This window comes from Saccoglossus kowalevskii, chromosome 3 (assembly GCF_978046115.1).
Source record: "Saccoglossus kowalevskii chromosome 3, keSacKowa6.1, whole genome shotgun sequence".
Classification (NCBI taxonomy): Eukaryota; Metazoa; Hemichordata; class Enteropneusta; family Harrimaniidae; genus Saccoglossus; species Saccoglossus kowalevskii.
The window spans coordinates 38,854,962-38,874,794 of record NC_140643.1 but is presented as its reverse complement, the minus strand read 5'-3'; the positions used below and the strand labels follow the sequence as shown (position 1 = coordinate 38,874,794).

At 31.9% G+C, this 19,833-nt stretch overlaps 2 protein-coding genes across 3 annotated transcripts in view; one reads left to right on the top strand and one right to left on the bottom strand.

Moving 5' to 3' along the window:
• LOC144357838 (synapsin-2-like) overlaps nucleotides 1-19,833 on the top strand; it is a 95,145-nt gene that overhangs the window by 58,634 nt on the left and 16,678 nt on the right. The window lies entirely within an intron of this gene.
• LOC144357834 (metalloproteinase inhibitor 3-like) lies at nucleotides 1,101-10,265 on the bottom strand. The gene is made up of 4 exons (XM_078011862.2): nucleotides 9,991-10,265; nucleotides 7,326-7,697; nucleotides 5,467-5,591; nucleotides 1,101-4,620 (listed from the first exon to the last, which is right to left on the bottom strand). The coding sequence occupies exons 1-4, from the start codon at nucleotides 10,112-10,114 to the stop codon at nucleotides 4,429-4,431; spliced, it is 813 nt and encodes a 270-aa protein (XP_077867988.2). The 5' UTR covers nucleotides 10,115-10,265; the 3' UTR covers nucleotides 1,101-4,428.

Below are 19,833 nucleotides of genomic sequence, written 5' to 3'. Positions count from 1 at the left end.
CCAAGTTTTATACAAAAAAAATACTATTAATCTGTGAAAACTTGTTTCAAATATGAAAAAGTGGAATTGTTGTATAGTAATTCCTCAGTGTAGATTGTTTTAAAACTGTAGTAATCAATGAAACCGTACTGACTACAAGATGCTCTGTAAAATTATACAGCCCATTTGATTTGATATGTTCACTTTTGTGTAACATTTCACAATTAGGGAAAGTTGACACTTGACTTTCTACTCAATGAGCTATAGAAATGGGGATAATGCTACACAACTAGCGGTGTGTTCTAATCACTTTCTGTCCTCCCACTGATAATTATTCACATTAATTAATACTGGAGAAATATTAACAGTTTAATTTAAGCAGATTTGTTATTCAGTTATTTTGAATTCACTGATTTTGAAAAAAAGAAAATTTGATGCATTTATATTCTCACAGACACAACGTATTAATTCAGCATGTGCCAGAAAAATAAAAAATGATTTCTTTTTAGTCAGTCTTCTTGTCGGGGCTACTCACAACTTTGATTTCTGGTTTCCGCCAGAATACAGTCAAAAATAAAGAGAAAACAAGAAATAAAGACATGGCCCCACCCCCAAATTTTTTTCAGCTATAGCCATCAGCCAAATAATCAAAAACAATGTCTATAGAATAACTGTGCTATTGCAGTATTTGATTGGTACATGTACATAATTATGTCACTGTCCTCCCACTAAAACTTCTATATATATATTGAAAATACTTTGAAAAACAGAGATTACTGACGTGAGAAAACCACTATAGTGTACTTTCTCATGGGATTAATGTAGAAAAAACACATACTTTCTCATCCTATGCATGAATAGTTTAATGATGAGCTTGTTAACAATAATATTTTAATTAATTTTAACAATATTGTTACTTTTGGGGATCATATACACATGTCGTCTAATAACCAAGTCAACAATATTCTTGAAATGTCTAGTGGCTGTTATTTTCTTCATCCCTCTCCCTGTGGTGATCTGTCAATTGTTGCTGGTCTGTTGTGTATGTAAACTTCAGTGATAAGCTGCTATCCTGGTGGTCTATTGCACTTTATTCATAGTGGAAAAATATACACTAGACATTTTGTGAATATTTCAGTAAGATTTAATAATACCATCATGCATGTGTTTATCTCCACAGTGTAATGTAATACAGGACAGATCAAAAATGCATATCACATACTTTGACCTCACTTTAATACTGCTAAACTTTTGCACAACTCATTGTATGACCTTCCTGAAAGTTGTCCAGGGATTTTGGTTTTATATAAGGTTCAATATACCTGTAACTACGGATTGTGGTAAAAATGGTTCATTTTCACTAGCTCACATGTATATTTTCACAATTATTCAGTTTCTGATTGAAATTAAAAAAGTATCGCCTCATAGCATATACAAGAAATAGAACAACTTAGCATCAACAAAATTTGATAGCATATAAAGCACACACACACACACACACACACACACAAGGAGAGAGGAAAATCTCTAAAATACAGGCTTAATATAGATTTTGCCAAAAATGTAAAATAAATAATATTGAAGTTGAGGAGCACTTTATCCTTGACTGCTGTTTCTTTAACGAAGAGAGTGTCTTTTGAAAAATTGTGAAATAAATGTTCTTGTATATTTACAACAAACAAAATATCACAAATTATTAAAATTATGAATTGTAGCGTGCAAGTAGCAAGGTGTCTGAAAAACACAATCTATAAAACAGTAACTTGAATGAAAAGGTAGGATAGAGCATAGGGAAAAAAGAATCTTGTTTTGTGATTTGAATTTGCCCTCTGACGGTACAATTGTGTGATAAAGTTAATATTACACAATGATATATTCATGTTCTGTGTTATTTAAGCAATAATTACACTTTCAACTTTACAACATTTCACTTTTTTGGACTATGAAAGAATGCATGTAATAAATAGTTAATTCCACTATATTTTCTCTTAGAATGACGTCAACAGACACGCATGATTACCGCCAGAGTAGCATCAGTGCTCGCCTGCAGCTTGGATTGGTATAAAACTCTGGTGGTACTCACGAAAACCCTAAGAGAAAATATCATGGGATTATATTATAAATATTTAATTCCTATCATTCTTTCATAACAATTTAACTGTATTCACTGTGTTTTCATCCACTGAGAACGAGGTCAAATACATACAAGTACATTCAAGGGTTCATAAAAACTAAGGGCTGGTAACCACTCTAACTGTGTTTGGTGATGAGCAAAAAGATTCTAAACAGTAATATTTAATATATGTTAATACAAATAATATATTTAATAATATTTTTTACTCTACTGTTCAGAATTTGAACATGAATTCAAAAAATATAAATGCTCTCAAGAAAGTGATAAAAACTGTATACATTTTAATTATTTCTGTTTTTTTCTGCAGATTTTTTCGATTGATGATTTCTAAAGAAATCAGTTTGAAATCAAATGAATACATTTTTCCTTGAAATTTAAAAATAGTTACAGAATGAAAAGCTGATAATATCTATGAGTTATAGATGGGGATAGCTCCTAAATGAGTCACAGAATGAGAGTATGGGGAATATAGCTCCTAAATGACAGTTATAAAGAGTAATTGAAAATCAAATTCATCATATAAATAAATTATGTGAGAAAGTATACACCTTTTTAATGTAAATTTAAAAAATCAACATTACTACAAATATTAAATATGCCATCTCCACATAGTATTACAATTTGGGTACCTCATCAGTAAAATTAACTATTTCACACTGTACCTTCAAACCTACCTACGATTCCAAATCTCTCTACTACCCTCCTCAGTGTGGTGGAAATTGTCTGTACTTAATAATAATAATAACTTTATTGCATCCTTAGAAATACAATGTTTCTATCAGTTAATAGCGATAAAGATTAGTTGTGATAACTACTACTACAAAAAAAAGTTAGTTGTTAATAGGATAAAGCAAGTGTTACATATCAAATGGCGTTTTCATTCTTCGATTGAAATGCGTTATGAATATAATTGCCAATCGTTTTTATTATTACATCATCTTTGATATTAAACGGCCCTGCACTTTAGGATAATTGACCTTTGCAAAGCTCTCAATTAAATACAAAATATGCAATCATTGTTGCTTTATAAGAACATTTCTAGGAAATGAAAACTTCCAACAGTCAGTGAAAGAGCAATAACATTAGATGTTGGGATGTTCAGCCAGCAGATATTCAGCACCTTATATAGCAAATTTGCTTAAACATATCAACTTAGCTATTCAATCATGCATTATCCCAATGTACCAAATTTGATCAAAATTCACTTTTGGAGATTTTGCAAACACAGACTGAAATGAGATAATTAATGAGCAAATTAACTATTTAATATTCATTGTCATGGCCTTTAAAAGTATTCATGTCTGCGTATTTCCACAAGTTACCAATGTACTAAATTTGATAAAAATCAGCTCAGAGGTTTTTGAGATTTTGCTTACAGAGAAATCATCACCTCCTCTGTGTACAGGAGATAATAAAAATACTTGGGAAATTCTATGCTAATAATGCAAACAGTTATAAAATTAATCTTGCAGCTATCTCTAGGTTTTTGTTTTTTTTAATTTTGCTCAGAATTACATAAATCCATATTGGCAATCAAATGCAGCCAGGTACCCTTTAATCCAATCAAATAGACAGAATAACATTTGTATGGATGCATCAAGTTTTGAACAGGAAAAATTTCACAAAAAGTCACAAGACTTAACCGTGATGGAGAAACAGTTTAAGGTAATGCTTCCTTACAGGGTTTTTCATAACTTCTGATAAACTATATACATTAATTACTTTTCCTTTTGCAGGATGTACAAAGGTGCATCTATTTCAGCATTTCAAAAATTATGTACATGTCACCCATATATTAAACCTAACAAATCTAACACAGATAGTGTAATTGTAATATTGATACACTGTCATGATACCCTGTTTTTTTAAATGGCAAAACTTAAACATCTGTGTGAAGTTTTGGAACACTTGAAATACATTTTCGCTTGGAATTAATTTTCGCTATTTTCGCTGAAGGAGTACGTGATTCAGTGAAAATAAAATCCAGCGAATATACCTTTTTTCCTATATTTTACATTCAACTCACCAAAAATCAGTGAAAATAAATTCTATACAAAATACCAAAAAAGTCTTTTCAGCAAAAATTTATTCCAGTGAAAATAAATTATTTCACAGTATTTTCATGGAAATCAAGTTGAAGACCAATTAGCTAAATTAGGAATCAATTAGCTGAATTAAGAATCAATTAGCTGAATTAAGAATCAAGTAGCAATAATTAAAAATCAATCAGCTGAATTATGATTGTTATCAACAGAAAATGAGGATTATACATTTGTGGGGTGAAAAACTGTATCAGAGTTGTTCTGCACTATGTGCTACTGTTCTGTCTCATCTTCATCTTCACCTTGGCATTCTTTCAGAAGTTTGTTTCTGTGCCAACCACATCCGCCTTTCTTACTTCGGATGCACTTAGAGTACAAAGCTTCACAGTCAGGCTTCATGAATGGCATCCATGTACAGATGTCTGCATTTGGAAGTGCAACACATTTACCAAAGCAGGTTTGGATCTGAAAAATATACCAAACACATTAAAAAATTAGTAAATTCAACGTGTTGGGGTCAGAAGGGTGGGTGGTGGTCGGACAAAGTGGTACAATATACTATTTACTTTTACTTACATGTAACTAGAAGCAAGTTTTGTGAACCTTAACATTCTTATGGGTGTATAGGGACAATCTACATGTAGCTAGATCTGTTATTTTAATTGTTTTATGTACTCTTGTAACCACTTAAGACTTTTTTTTATTGCTTCATATTGGTGAGTGCTTGCTAAAGTTATTTAACAGATGCATGGAGCTATGCCAAAATAGCTTTGAAAATATCCCAGACTATATAAAGTTATAGCAAATCAACATTCATGTCCCAGACATATCCCAATAACTTGATACTTGGAGACAGTCCAAGTCTATAAATACTTTACAATGACAAGTACACTACCCAGCATATGGGTAATGTATAATGCACATGTATAATTATTTGAAATGTTTTTAAAAACTTGTCTGATGCCTGAAATGCTGATTTATCTTTTAAAATGAATACATATTTGAATTTGTATGGTGGGCTGAACAGACACATTTGTGTTGTGTCGTATGTTTTATACGGGTCTCATGATGCAAACATTGTTTGAACAAAATTTGAGCATGTGCTGTGTTGTGTGTGGCACTTTAACTTGTTGTAGTTTTGATTTATCCGAGATTCTGCAGCCAGTACTGTAACCATTTTTCAGTCCATGTTTTTGTTTTGATGCAAGTTTCTTAGGTTTTACTTACCCGACATTCTCCGCAGCCAGTACTGTAATCTTTTTTCAGTCCAAGTTTTTGTTTTGATGTAAGAGTTTTGTAGGTTTGACTTACCCGACATTCTCCGCAGCCAGTACTGTAACCTTTTTTCAGTCCATGTCTTTGTTTTGATGTAAGAGTTTTGTAAGTTTGAGTCCAACCACATGCATTGATATTTAATCTTTCATCCCTTGAGTTACCTATAGGATATAAAAAACATTATTTAAGTTGAGCCAAACACTTCACTGGCCTTACCGGTAATCTTTTAAATATAAAATTTTCTTATTTAAGGTACATGCGCATGGAACTACAGTTTTGCAAGGTAGCTTCAAATTTGCTTGGAATGAACGGTTTGGGTGGGCATGCGATTTGGACCGTATCATTATCTGAGAGGGGGGATGAGAACACGCCTAAATAAACTTAATAAGTGTGTAATGTAATGTATTTATGTACGCAATCAACATAGTAATTCACATAATAAACTGTTTATTTAAAATAAAAAGAATGTGTATGCCAAATTGTTGTTAAAATACAATTAGCGAGCTTCCTAAACCTGTGCTCCATGTGGAAATGTAACAAGTCCAATATCACAAGGTGGGTTGGGGAAACCCCAGAATTTAAAGTAATTACAATGTAATAACTGTTAAGTAAGATGAAATTTCTGTTTATTTTTTCTTACTTTTGTTTGATAAATATAAATTTTGAAACAATATTTTCGGCAATCCCAATGTGAAGGGTGGGATTACAAATAAGTGGCACACAAAGTTGTTAGACTAATGTCTCAGTTTGCCACGCCCCTGTATTTTCCTTGCTTGGGCGTCAGTTAGCTGTATTGTAATTTAGGTAGCAAATTTGGTAGCTATCTTGTATAACTGCTGTTTCATGCACATTTATTTGCCATACCAGAAAGTCAAACACATCACAGGGCTTTATCTGCTAAATATAACATTTTCTTATTTAAGTTTAAAAGCCAAACACATCGCTGAATTTTCTTAGTCAAACTAGCTTGTTTATTATTATTTATTATTAGGTTATTATTCAGGCATACCTCAACAAGAAGGAAATATTCTTGTCTAATGGAGATTCATATTATTTACATAATATAAACAGTTCACAACAACAACATGTATTATTTTGTCAACCAAATTTCAACACTTGTCATATGCTGAAAGCCTTCAAAGGTAACCAAAATGAATGTGAAATAAACACATCCGCTGTCAATGTGTTGACATGTACCGTACTTGCTCTATTAAGTTTTACCACAGACCCTCGACTGTAGGATTTTACAGTGGCTTGTTAAGCACTTAGTTTTACTGATATTTAATTACCGGTACATTTTCTGATTGGTATATTGAGCTTCATCATAGACCCCACAATAGATTGTAGGGTCTATGTCCTCATTAGTATTTATACATTTACACAGGAAATGGCATATACACCACGCTCCATTTCTACTTATTAGTGAGGTGTTAAACTATCAGAGGTTTCTGGAGTATAGCCAAGGTATCGTGTACAGTAAGACAGACAGACAGGAAAGAGGTTGTACATGCATAGACTACTTATCAATAACTACCTGATACTTATGGCTTAATGTACGGTATATTTGCTAACATGTCTGGGTATACCGCTACCAAATTACTAATTCTACACTTGATGTTGTACCAGTAAACTCAACGGCATGATTATTTCATTTCTTAAAAGTACAACTCTAAATATTCTATTATTCCTACTGGAAATACATATTAACTTGTTGAATGCTATCAATTTTCATACTGAAATTATTTTAATAACACAACAGTTATACACCTGTCACATTTTAGTTTCTTATTACTGAGATGTATTTGTATAAATCAAACCTTATGCATATTCATAAAATGATAATGGCATACCTCTGTATGCAAATGTATTATGATTATTATATTAAAGTAACTCACCAGTAAAGACATAATGTTCATCCATCTCAAGAAGTTCAACACCACATAGACTGTCTATTGGAGGTGTAAACAATTCAACGTACTCCTTTTCTTTCATATAATCCAATCCTTTGTAGACTTTAATCACCTTGACTCTCCAGGCTTGCATCATTGGTTGTGGTCTACCCTTCATTGCTTCCTCCAGAGATGGCAATGGTTCTAAGGCTTTTCGAAATCTTTGCATTGGTATCTCATTGTCAATGTCCATTACTTCGGCAGTTGTGATGTCTGGGACCGGCGTCGTTGGTACTTGCTGCCAGGTTGTGGCTGGTTCATGTGTCGGCTCTTTTGTTTCATATATCCATCTATGGGACAATACTTTTGCCTTTATCACTGTAAACCAATAATATATTTTCTCATAATAAATAATACTAAAATCTTTGAAAATGAGAGGAACATTATGAAGTGCGGTAAAAGGGGAACAGAGAATAGCAGAGCCAGTCTAGTTTTAACTGTGTTATAACCTTAACTTATTTTACATCGAGTTCTAGCTGGTGAAAATGCTCTAAAATAGTGTCTCTATCCACTCCATTCCACTATTAAAACTCAATTTTCACTTAATCTTGAGATTTCAGTAACACAAATCAAATCTGTGAAGTTTTAATTGTGTTTTTGAGTGTATTGTATTGTGTAGGTAACTTTATTGTTAACGGAATGGTGATGTAGCAATACATGGTTGAATGGATAATATTTGATTGCCATCACTGCAATGGTGATGTAGCAATACATGGTTGAATGGATAATATTTGATTGCCATCACTGCAATGGTGATGTAGCAATACATGGCTGAATGGATAATATTTGATTGCCATCACTGCAATGGTGATGTAGCAATACATGATTGAATGGATAATATTTGATTGCCATCACTGCAATGGTGATGTAGCAATACATGGTTGAATGGATAATATTTGATTGCCATCACTGCAATGGTGATGTAGCAATACATGGCTGAATGGATAATATTTGATTGCCATCACTGCAATGGTGATGTAGCAATACATGGTTGAATGGATAATATTTGATTGCCATCACTGCAACGGTGATGTAGCAATACATGGTTGAATGGATAATATTTGATTGCCATCACTACAATGGTGATGTAGCAATACATGGTTGAATGGATAATTTTTGATTGCCATCGCTGCAGTGGTGATGTAGCAATACATGGTTGAATGGATAATATTTGATTGCCATCACTCGAGGTAATATGTCTCTCACATGGTCATCCCATTGTTTTGACACCTTCCTTTCTTAGCATTGAATACAGTACTTTCTGCACCATTAAGCTTGAATAAAAGATTGGTTGTAAGTGTCTGAATTGATATATATCAATACACTGCTATGGTCATTGACATTGAACAGTGCCTTTAGTGTTCTTGGTATTCTTTACAAACTATGCCTAGCACTTAAGTAAGAATGATACTTTGGAACATTGTAGATGTTTCTTGATAGTAACTTTCCCTATTAAGTTTGTTATTTATTTCTTGTGTCAAACAGTTTTGAAACTGAGTAAAAACACTTTTTATTGAAATTTTTTAAAAATTAGCCATCATTTTTATTCAAAATGTGTGAAATTGGACCAGGGTGCCATTTACTTTAAGATTCTTTCAGTGACCTCCAAATGTTGTTGTTTATATTGTTTAGTATATTGTGTGTGAACAAGTTAAAATTATTACACAAATCTTCTTCACCAAATACCCAACTCTAATTTAAATACCAGTATATTTTTGTTCTAATCTGTCAAGAAACAGGCTTTAAGATGAAATAATTATTTTTGAAAAAAAAAAAAACATTATGCCAAAAATTAGGATTTGCATCTTGCCATTGTATGTTTCACACAATTTCCTTTGTGCTGTGAAGTGCTTCAGTATGTGGTAGATGATTGAAATGTTTGTTTTTCTATTTCAAATGATGTTTTTGTAGATTCATAAATCAAATAATTATTATAAAACTTTGAAAAAAAACTGGGCTAAATATTTGTTTAGTTTTGAAAATTATTGACTTCATATGTCCTGAAAACCTGCAGAAAAGTTACTTTTATTTTTACAGAATTCAGGCCTTTGAATTTTGAACTTACGCAGTCTTTGTTGCTTAAACTGTACAACAATGCACATGTTCAGTTGCCATCATCTTTGGACTTGCTTCAAGGCCAAAGCATTGACTAAAAAGATGTACGTGCAGTGGAAGGTTAATGCCACCCATTGTATTGAACTTGGGACTTTGTATCATCCTCAAATATTTCAAATCAGTTCAATTATATCTTATAATATTTCTCCACACCAAATTTTCCGTTAATTTGCAAATTGTTTTGATATTTACTGGAAAAAGGTTTCCTTAACTGCAGGTCAAAATTATTGAACCTATTTTTGAAAAGAAGTGAAGAGTGTTTAATTGGTGACAGGTAATAAAAAGTTATATTTTTTTATTTCCAGGTAGATGCCAAGACATGCAATATTCATATTGATTTCTATCTAACAAACAAAAAAATTCTGCTACAAATCTCTTATGTTGACATATATTATTGAGTTTCTCAACTGGTAAATATGATAATCTAGTTGAACAGTGATAAGAAGTGTCTTGATTACTTGTTATTGTCATTGAATGATATTAACTGATGACTTACCAAAGTTTGATCTACAAAACTGTTCTTGGGGATGACTTGGCATACAGGAACAACCATAAGTATCTTGTATGGTCATCGTCAACAGTACAACTAGACCCACAATCAACGTCATACTAGACATCATGTTAGTCTGCTAGACTCTTTATCCCACTGGTCTGTGTTGTAGGATGTATTTATGTGTTTATCTGGCCTGTTCTGGTTAGTATCCACCCACCACATTAGATTGCAACTAACACTGATACGAAATGGTGTTTTGTTTTTATTAGCCGCCCAAGTTGCCTTTCCTTCTATGTCACTTCCTACATACCTTATTCCCAGAATCGCACACATTTGCATATTCTCTAAACCTGCCTCCTGCAGGAAACTCCTGTCTTCACTGGGGAGTGGTGATAACATATAGAATAGCAGCATCCCTTGGGACCAATCGCATTATTCAGCATGTATTAGTGACGTCTAACTGTCTTTGTGGTTAAGGATCATGTTTCTTAGTACTCAAAATAGGTCTTATTTTGGTTCAATATGACATACATATGGACTTAGTTTATCTAATCTATTGGTTGCAGTTCTTGGTATAGACCATGTTTGTGGTGTGCAGTGAGGTTGTTTTCAAAACAAATATGCCTACATTTAGATATACATTTTCATTACTTTTCTTTTCACACATTGAATCTACTTCAACCAGATTGGCAGAAAGATGCCATTATATATATTTGTAACCATGAAGTTAATAATTTTTTTAAAATTTTTCATAAATATAAATGCAATGATATTTCAATAAATGATTGTGAGTCCATTTATTTATTGGATGCTTTGAACACCCTTCAAATAAGTTTTTTAGTTAAATAATGAAAAGCATTTTATTTTTTCATTTTGACTGTACAGCAACACATTGTATGAATTGTATTTTCCTGATCATTATTAAAGATATTGTAATATATATAAGTTTAAATTTTGATAAAACAGAAGGCAAAAGACATTTGTAGGTAATATTCATAAACATGCCGTGTTTGTTTTCAACCCTACCCTTCCTATCAAAGTGAACTTTGACCTCCGTACTTCTGACCCCCATGACTCGGATATTGTTATTTCCGGCATGTCAATAAGTAAATGCAAACTTCTTGTGAAAGAAGATCACGAGAATCTGGGGGTGAAGTATTTGACTTATGTCACAGAGATTTATACTTTCTTTATTTTTATTTTAACTACTGTATTGTGCATAATCCTGGATTTTTGTTCGCTACTGAATTGTTAATTAGGTACTAATTTAATTGATCAGACACACCTTGTCAGGCAGTGCAGGTTCAGCTGATGGTAATAACAATTTTTTTTTGAAATCATATTTCTCAATTCAAATCTAGATAAAAATGCAATAAAGTTTGAGCAACAACAATAAAATGAAAATAAAAAATAAAGAAGAGAAAGAAAGAATTTGCATGTACACATAGTATTTGATCAACTACATGTCTTACAATAATCTCTGCTCTAATAAATGACGAAACGTGTTCACTGAATGCTCCAAAAGTTTATTGAACCCATTGTCATTAATGTTTTTCAATTTAGTCTTGAGACAAATACTTACTTTGTTATTCCAGAGCCGGCAATAACCAGACTTAAATGGTCATAGCTGTAGGCATGTGTATATCAGTAACGACTATGGCATGTTGACGTCTACATTAAAGCACATGGTACAAGGGTGTGCTTAGCCCCATGGGTGCTGTGGTCACAGGAAATGCAGCTAATTAATCTGTGATCCTAATACACAAGTACCATCTACTTGAATGGCACAATTAACAATTAACTGAATTCCTACACAGTTTCCGAGTATTTTGTCTTGGGTATATATTAACTAGAGTTTGAGTTTGTACTTAATTTAGATATATAATAACTTTATAATAACTTTATTACACTACTAAAAAACCTTCAGAGGGTTTTTGTATGGTAAGGAACATAAATACATACAATACATAAGAGATAAAAATAAAATGTTAGTAAAATAAAAGAAAAAAAAATTAATTAATACTTTCTGTGGTTTTAAAAATTGTGCTCTTTAAGTATTTTGCTAAAGCTATATTATTCTCCATAATCTTTTTAAATATGGAATTCACATCCATTGTGTAAATATTTATTGAACACTCATCAAACAGTTTTATATAATGCAATTGACATTAATTTTCCAAACTTTGTTCTTTTATTTCCGAAAACAGTTGATATTTTAGTTGAAAGTAGAGACGATACTCTTTTATAGTTGTTAATGTGTCTAATAAAAAAAAATATTAATGGGGCAATACTTAATGGTCATTTGTTTCACAAGAATTTAACTTTTATTTACATGACTTGAAGGCTTCTGTTGCTGTTATTGTAGTTTTAAGATTAAAACTAATAAAAGATACTTCATTTCAAGGAAACAAAACATTACAAGAAATAAAAAAATTCATTTGTCATAGTTTATGAAAAAACACTATATGTAGGTGATATATTGGGTTTCAGAGTCAAAAGTGTACTTTTTATACAGAAAATGGTTCTCTTTTTTTCTTGGGAAAATGTAACAGGAAATACCTACTTAGTGGTTTCAAGTATTGTTTACTTCCTTCATTTCCAATTTTGCAGTCAACTAAGATGAGATTTTCACTTGAAACTTAAACTTAAACTGGTGTGATAATGGGTTCAATTTGCATCTCAATTTGTACTTCCTTGCGCTTAAAAGGCTGCGTGTAAGTTACTGCAGACTTTTAAAATGAGTTAGGAGTCATCCTGAATTTTCAGAAATAAGAAAAAGTTTTTACCATTGAAAGTCGCGTTCATTGTCACTATAACAATTCCTTTTTCCCGTTTATTATTAAAAGCACTTCACTTGAGATGGAATATGTGTTTTTTAAGTGCCTACTATTAAATGAATGCAAAAGAATTATATGATAGAATTCTTTTTCTAAGTAAAATATGGAGAAGGCCAGTCATGCTACCAACCCATGTTTTAGCATGAATGACAAAAATAAACAGTACCGCAATTCTGTAAATTTAGATTTTTCATTATTAAACCCTATAAACCCCGTTCATTGACCCTTGAACACTGACTCCTAATGCCATACATCAACCATATGTCATGCATGTACAATGTACATTTTGATCTGAAACACTGTACGCCCAACCACCAACCCAAACCCAGCTCAACCCCAGGTTTGATAACGTGTAAACAAGATTTGGGGAGCAAGATGCGGTGGGCAAAATGTTGCAAGTCAGTGGAATTTTGCTCATCAAATCAGAAAAGAAATTTTGTCGTAAATTGAGCAAAATTTCAATTTGAACCACATTAAGGGTTTGAAATCACATTTACTGTAAAGGGGTTAATTATTCACTGGGTTTTAATTTAGCTTATTTCGCTGACTGGAAAATGCGCTAAATTAAAACCCAGTGAATATGTAAAATTTAGCATAGAACACATTATCTAAATGACGAAACCGTGAATTTAAAACCCACTGAATATGCCTGAAATAGTAAATCAGTGAAATTTAAACCCAGTGAAAATTAGTCATTTTACGGTATCCAAAACCTCAATGATTATTAAAAATAAATATTAAACAGCAGCTGACTGGTTGGTTAGCATAATGTTGCTCACTAAATTTTACTTGCCATTTACCTGTCAGCTGTACATAATTCAAGATGTCAGAATGATTTTGTGATCATGCACTTCATGACTTTCTCAAAAACAACTACGTTCTGCAGTTACTTGCAGTGTAAGAAAACAATAAATCTGTTGCTTGACATGTTAGCTGATAGTGCATGTTGTGAAACATTAGTTTTTCACTCATTCCATTCTCGCTTTATATATATGCTATTATTATACATTTTTCACCGTAACGCCATAAGTTACAGCGTGTTGTAATTTTGCGGTATTTTACAGGGTATTTTTATCCTACCATATTAGGAAATGCGAATTCTAAATATGGAATGATTAAACACGCATCCTCTAATTATAAAAACAAACATGGCTGCCACCACGGTTTGACCAGACTTTTTACAAAGAAGTTCACTGATTCTGTTCTAAACTGTTTAGATTTCGGTATTCCCATGATGTATCCTTCGTAGGCAAAGATGTATAATAATAAGGTTATTACGAAGATACCTCAAAATATGTGCATCGATTGATACTGTCGCTGTACTGTCTTCATGCATACTTTGAGGTATCCTCGTAATAACCTTATTAATATCATGAAATGTGACCATGTGATATATTTTCATATCACCAAAAGATTGAATTGTGATAAAAATAAAGGACATTGGTCACGTAATTTTCAATTCTGCTAACATTGATATGCAAATGATGGTTCATGTAGTATTCAATGATATATGCATATAGCAAAACCTACAAAATAGATATTTCAGATAAGTAGAATTCATGACTTTATAATTGTGTACAGAGATTGTGTACCATATAACACCTAATTTGCTTTTTTTTCTGCTTGTGTACATTTTTTTTTTCTTTTTGTTTATTGCTGTCTTTAGAGTTTGAAAACAGGGCAGTACAGAACACAAATAATGCAGGTTAGACACTCTAAATATGTATCTCTATCACTTCAACTAAACAAGTATTTCTGGTTTTGTTGTTGTTTTTTGCGTAGACTCCATAGTTTATTTTAACAATTCACAATCCTTTCATCTAATCCTATCAGACCCCCTAAGACAGAGCATGATGTCACCTTTATCACAGTATATTGAGAAGCCAAACTTAAATTTTAAGAATAGTTACCTTAATTTAGAAAGTAATTAACATTAACAAACAAATACTGCCTCCTTCTTCATCCCTGTTCAAAGTTTTCATAGATCATTCTCGTTGCTGGTAGTAATCAGAAAAATTTGCAAATACTGTACATAAGTGATTATTATTATTACTTAGCATGTAAGTATAGCAAAGTATATATTTTCGGAAAATTTGGATATAAACATGTAAACAGGTAGCTTTTTACATATTTGTACAACTATTTGTACATGATTGGTCTGTGTTTTTACCTACTGGTATAAAACTACTGAAATATTGAATATTGGCGAACCAAGACAGATAGGTTTTGTATATTAGCATTCTTTTCTCTACAGATAATGGGAATCCCTTGTGAAAAAAAGGGCTTGCTTTATCAAAGAATAAGCATATTAATATAATTCTTTATAGAGAAATTATGAAACAAACACAGTTGTGTTCTACCTACTGTGTATATAAAAATAATGGGACTTGTATATCGTTACAAAATTGTTCAACTCTGCAGCTAATCATACTGCATGTTGTGTTTATAACTGCCCAGAAAACTTCCCAGTAAGGCCTACAAAAAGTATGTTTCTGGTCAGCATGTGCACCACCAATTTTCACTGCTGAACAGTGCCATTTCTTGACAAATTAATGAAACCTGCAAATTTTTTGTCCTGTGAAATATTTTAGTGAAAAAAAAAATGATGCCAATTTTTGAAAAAAAATGTGACCAGAAATATCTTTCTTAGGAGACCCAAGTTTGTTAAAGTTGAATTTTCTTTGAATATACTCAACACGTTCCTATATAGTAAGTAATGATTTCCACCCCAGTAGAGGCCGCAGTGTCAATTATAAGTTGCCCTGTTTGTTAATACTCTGTAATGTACTATGTAGTGCACTATGTATTGTTGATGTGCGTTTATGTTTATATGTGCACATTTCATGCTGTAGCATGTCATGCAACAGGTTATGTTTGTTAACATAATTGCTTAACTTTGTTAACCCACCAAGGTCTTATAGTAGCATGGATTGTTATTGTTGATATGTTACTAATTTATAAAGCTTTTTTACAGTGAAGAATTTTAGTGCTAGATGCGAATAAAATGAATCATTGAATAGAATTTACCAGTTTAGTAAATGTAAAAATAAAATAGCACAGTATTATATCATCTATACTATGTTGTACATCTGTCATGGTATTTTCTCAGCTATACTATATGTAGTATATCACAGTTTTCTCTCAGCTATACTATATGTAGTATATCACAGTATTCTCTCAGCTATACTATATGTAGTACATCTATCATGGTATTCTCTCAGCTATACTATATGTAGTACATCTATCATGGTATTCTCTCAGCTATACTATATGTAGTATATCACAGTATTCTCTCAGCTATACTAAATGTAGTATATCACAGTATTCTCTCAGCTATACTATATGTAGTACATCTATCACAGTATTCTCTCAGCTATACTATATGTAGTACATCTATCACAGTATTCTCTCAGCTATACTATATGTAGTATATCACAGTATACTCTCAGCTATACTATATATAGTATATCACAGTATTCTCTCAGCTATACTAAATGTAGTACATCTATCATGGTATTCTCTCAGCTATACTATATGTAGTTCATCTATCATGGTATTGTCCCAGCTATACTATATGTAGTATATCTATCACTGTATTCTCTCAGCTATACTATATGTAGTATATCTATCATGGTATTGTCTCAGTTATACTATATGTAGTACATCTATCATGGTATTCTCTCAGCTATACTATATGTAGTATATCTATCACGGTATTCTCTCAGCTATACTATATGTAGTACATCCATCACAGTATTCTCGCAGTTATACTATATGTAGTACATCTATCATGGTATTTTCTCAGCTATACTATATGTAGTATATCTATCACAGTATTCTCTCAGCTATACTATATGTAGTATATCTATCACGGTATTGTCTCAGCTATACTATATGTAGTACATCTATCACAGTATTCTCTCAGCTGTACTATATGTAGTACATCTATCATGGTATTCTCTCAGCTATACTATATGTAGTATATCTATCACAGTATTCTCTCAGCTATACTATATGTAGTATATCTATCACGGTATTGTCTCAGCTATACTATATGTAGTATATCTATCACGGTATTTTCTCAGCTATACTATATGTAGTACATCCATCACAGTATTCTCTCAGCTATACTATATGTAGTACATCTATCACGGTATTCTCTCAGCTATACTATATGTAGTATATCACAGTATTCTCTCAGCTATACTATATGTAGTATATCACAGTATTCTCTCAGCTATACTATATGTAGTGCATCTATCATGGTATTCTCTCAGCTATACTATATGTAGTACATCTATCATGGTATTCTCTCAGCTATACTATATGTAGTACATCTATCATGGTATTCTCTCAGCTATACTATATGTAGTATATCACAGTATTCTCTCAGCTATACTAAATGTAGTACATCTATCATGGTATTCTCTCAGCTATACTATATGTAGTACATCTATCATAGTGTTGTCTCAGCTATACTATATGTAGTATATCTATCACTGTATTCTCTCAGCTATACTATATGTAGTATATCTATCATGGTATTGTCTCAGTTATACTATATGTAGTACATCTATCATGGTATTCTCTCAGCTATACTATATGTAGTATATCTATCACGGCATTCTCTCAGCTATACTATATGTAGTACATCCATCACAGTATTCTCTCAGCTATACTATATGTAGTACATCTATCATGGTATTTTCTCAGCTATACTATATGTAGTATATCTATCACGGTATTGTCTCAGCTATACTATATGTAGTACATCTATCACAGTATTCTCTCAGCTGTACTATATGTAGTACATCTATCATGGTATTCTCTCAGCTATACTATATGTAGTATATCTATCACTGTATTCTCTCAGCTATACTATATGTAGTATATCTATCACGGTATTGTCTCAGCTATACTATATGTAGTATATCTATCACGGTATTTTCTCAGCTATACTATATGTAGTACATCCATCACAGTATTCTCTCAGCTATACTATATGTAGTACATCTATCACGGTATTCTCTCAGCTATACTATATGTAGTATATCCATCACAGTATTCTCTCAGCTATACTATATGTAGTACATCTATCATGGTATTTTCTCAGCTATACTATATGTAGTATATCTATCACGGTATTGTCTCAGCTATACTATATGTAGTACATCTATCACAGTATTCTCTCAGCTGTACTATATGTAGTACATCTATCATGGTATTCTCTCAGCTATACTATATGTAGTATATCACAGTATTCTCTCAGCTATACTATATGTAGTACATCTATCATGGTATTCTCTCAGCTATACTATATGTAGTACATCTATCATGGTATTCTCTCAGCTATACTATATGTAGTATATCACAGTATTCTCTCAGCTATACTAAATGTAGTACATCTATCATGGTATTCTCTCAGCTATACTATATGTAGTACATCCATCACAGTATTCTCTCAGCTATACTATATGTAGTACATCTATCATGGTATTTTCTCAGCTATACTATATGTAGTATATCTATCACAGTATTCTCTCAGCTATACTATATGTAGTATATCTATCACGGTATTGTCTCAGCTATACTACATGTATATGTAGTACATCTATCACAGTATTTCCTCAGCTGTATTATATGTAGTACATCTATCATGGTATTCTCTCAGCTATACTATATGTAGTATATCTATCACTGTATTCTCTCAGCTATACTATATGTAGTATATCACAGTATTCTCTCAGCTATACTAAATGTAGTACATCTATCATGGTATTCTCTCAGCTATACTATATGTAGTACATCTATCATGGTATTGTCTCAGCTATACTATATGTAGTATATCACAGTATTCTCTCAGCTATACTAAATGTAGTACATCTATCATGGTATTCTCTCAGCTATACTATATGAAGTATATCTATCATGGTATTGTCTCAGTTATACTATATGTTGTACATCTATCATGGTATTCTCTCAGCTATACTATATGTAGTATATCTATCACAGTATTCTCTCAGCTATACTATATGTAGTACATCCATCACAGTATTCTCTCAGCTATACTATATGTAGTACATCTATCATGGTATTTTCTCAGCTATACTATATGTAGTATATCTATCACAGTATTCTCTCAGCTATACTATATGTAGTATATCTATCACGGTATTGTCTCAGCTATACTACATGTATATGTAGTACATCTATCACAGTATTCTCTCAGCTGTACTATATGTAGTACATATATCATGGTATTCTCTCAGCTATACTATATGTAGTATATCTATCACAGTATTCTCTCAGCTATACTATATGTAGTATATCTATCACGGTATTGTCTCAGCTATACTATATGTAGTATATCTATCACGGTATTTTCTCAGCTATACTATATGTAGTACATCTATCACAGTATTCTCTCAGCTATACTATATGTAGTGCATCTATCACTGTATTCTCTCAGCTATACTATATGTAGTATATCTATCACAGTATTCTCTCAGCTATACTATATGTAGTATATCTATCACAGTATTCTCTCAGCTATACTATATGTAGTATATCTATCACAGTATTCTCTCAGCTATACTATATGTAGTACATCTATCACAGTATTCTCTCAGCTATACTTTATGTAGTACATCCATCATGGTATTATCTCAGCTATACTATGATTTAGTATGCATATGTCAACACACTTTATTCTTGAAAACAAACACCATACTACTAATGTCAGGGGATATTCTGCATAGCAATGATTCTTTATAATATATCAGTTCAACTGTGGTCAAACAAAGTTCAATGATGAAAGAGATGTACGTAACTAGCCATGCCAATCATATTGTAAATAAAATACAATATATAGATGTGAATTTTATGTATGACTAATCAGATTGCAAAATTCTTTGTCTGTAATTCTTTTCTTTATATATATCTGTCAAATTATTTTTTTATTTTATAAAGAATAAATATATTTCACTAATTTTCAGAACTTGTAAAAGTC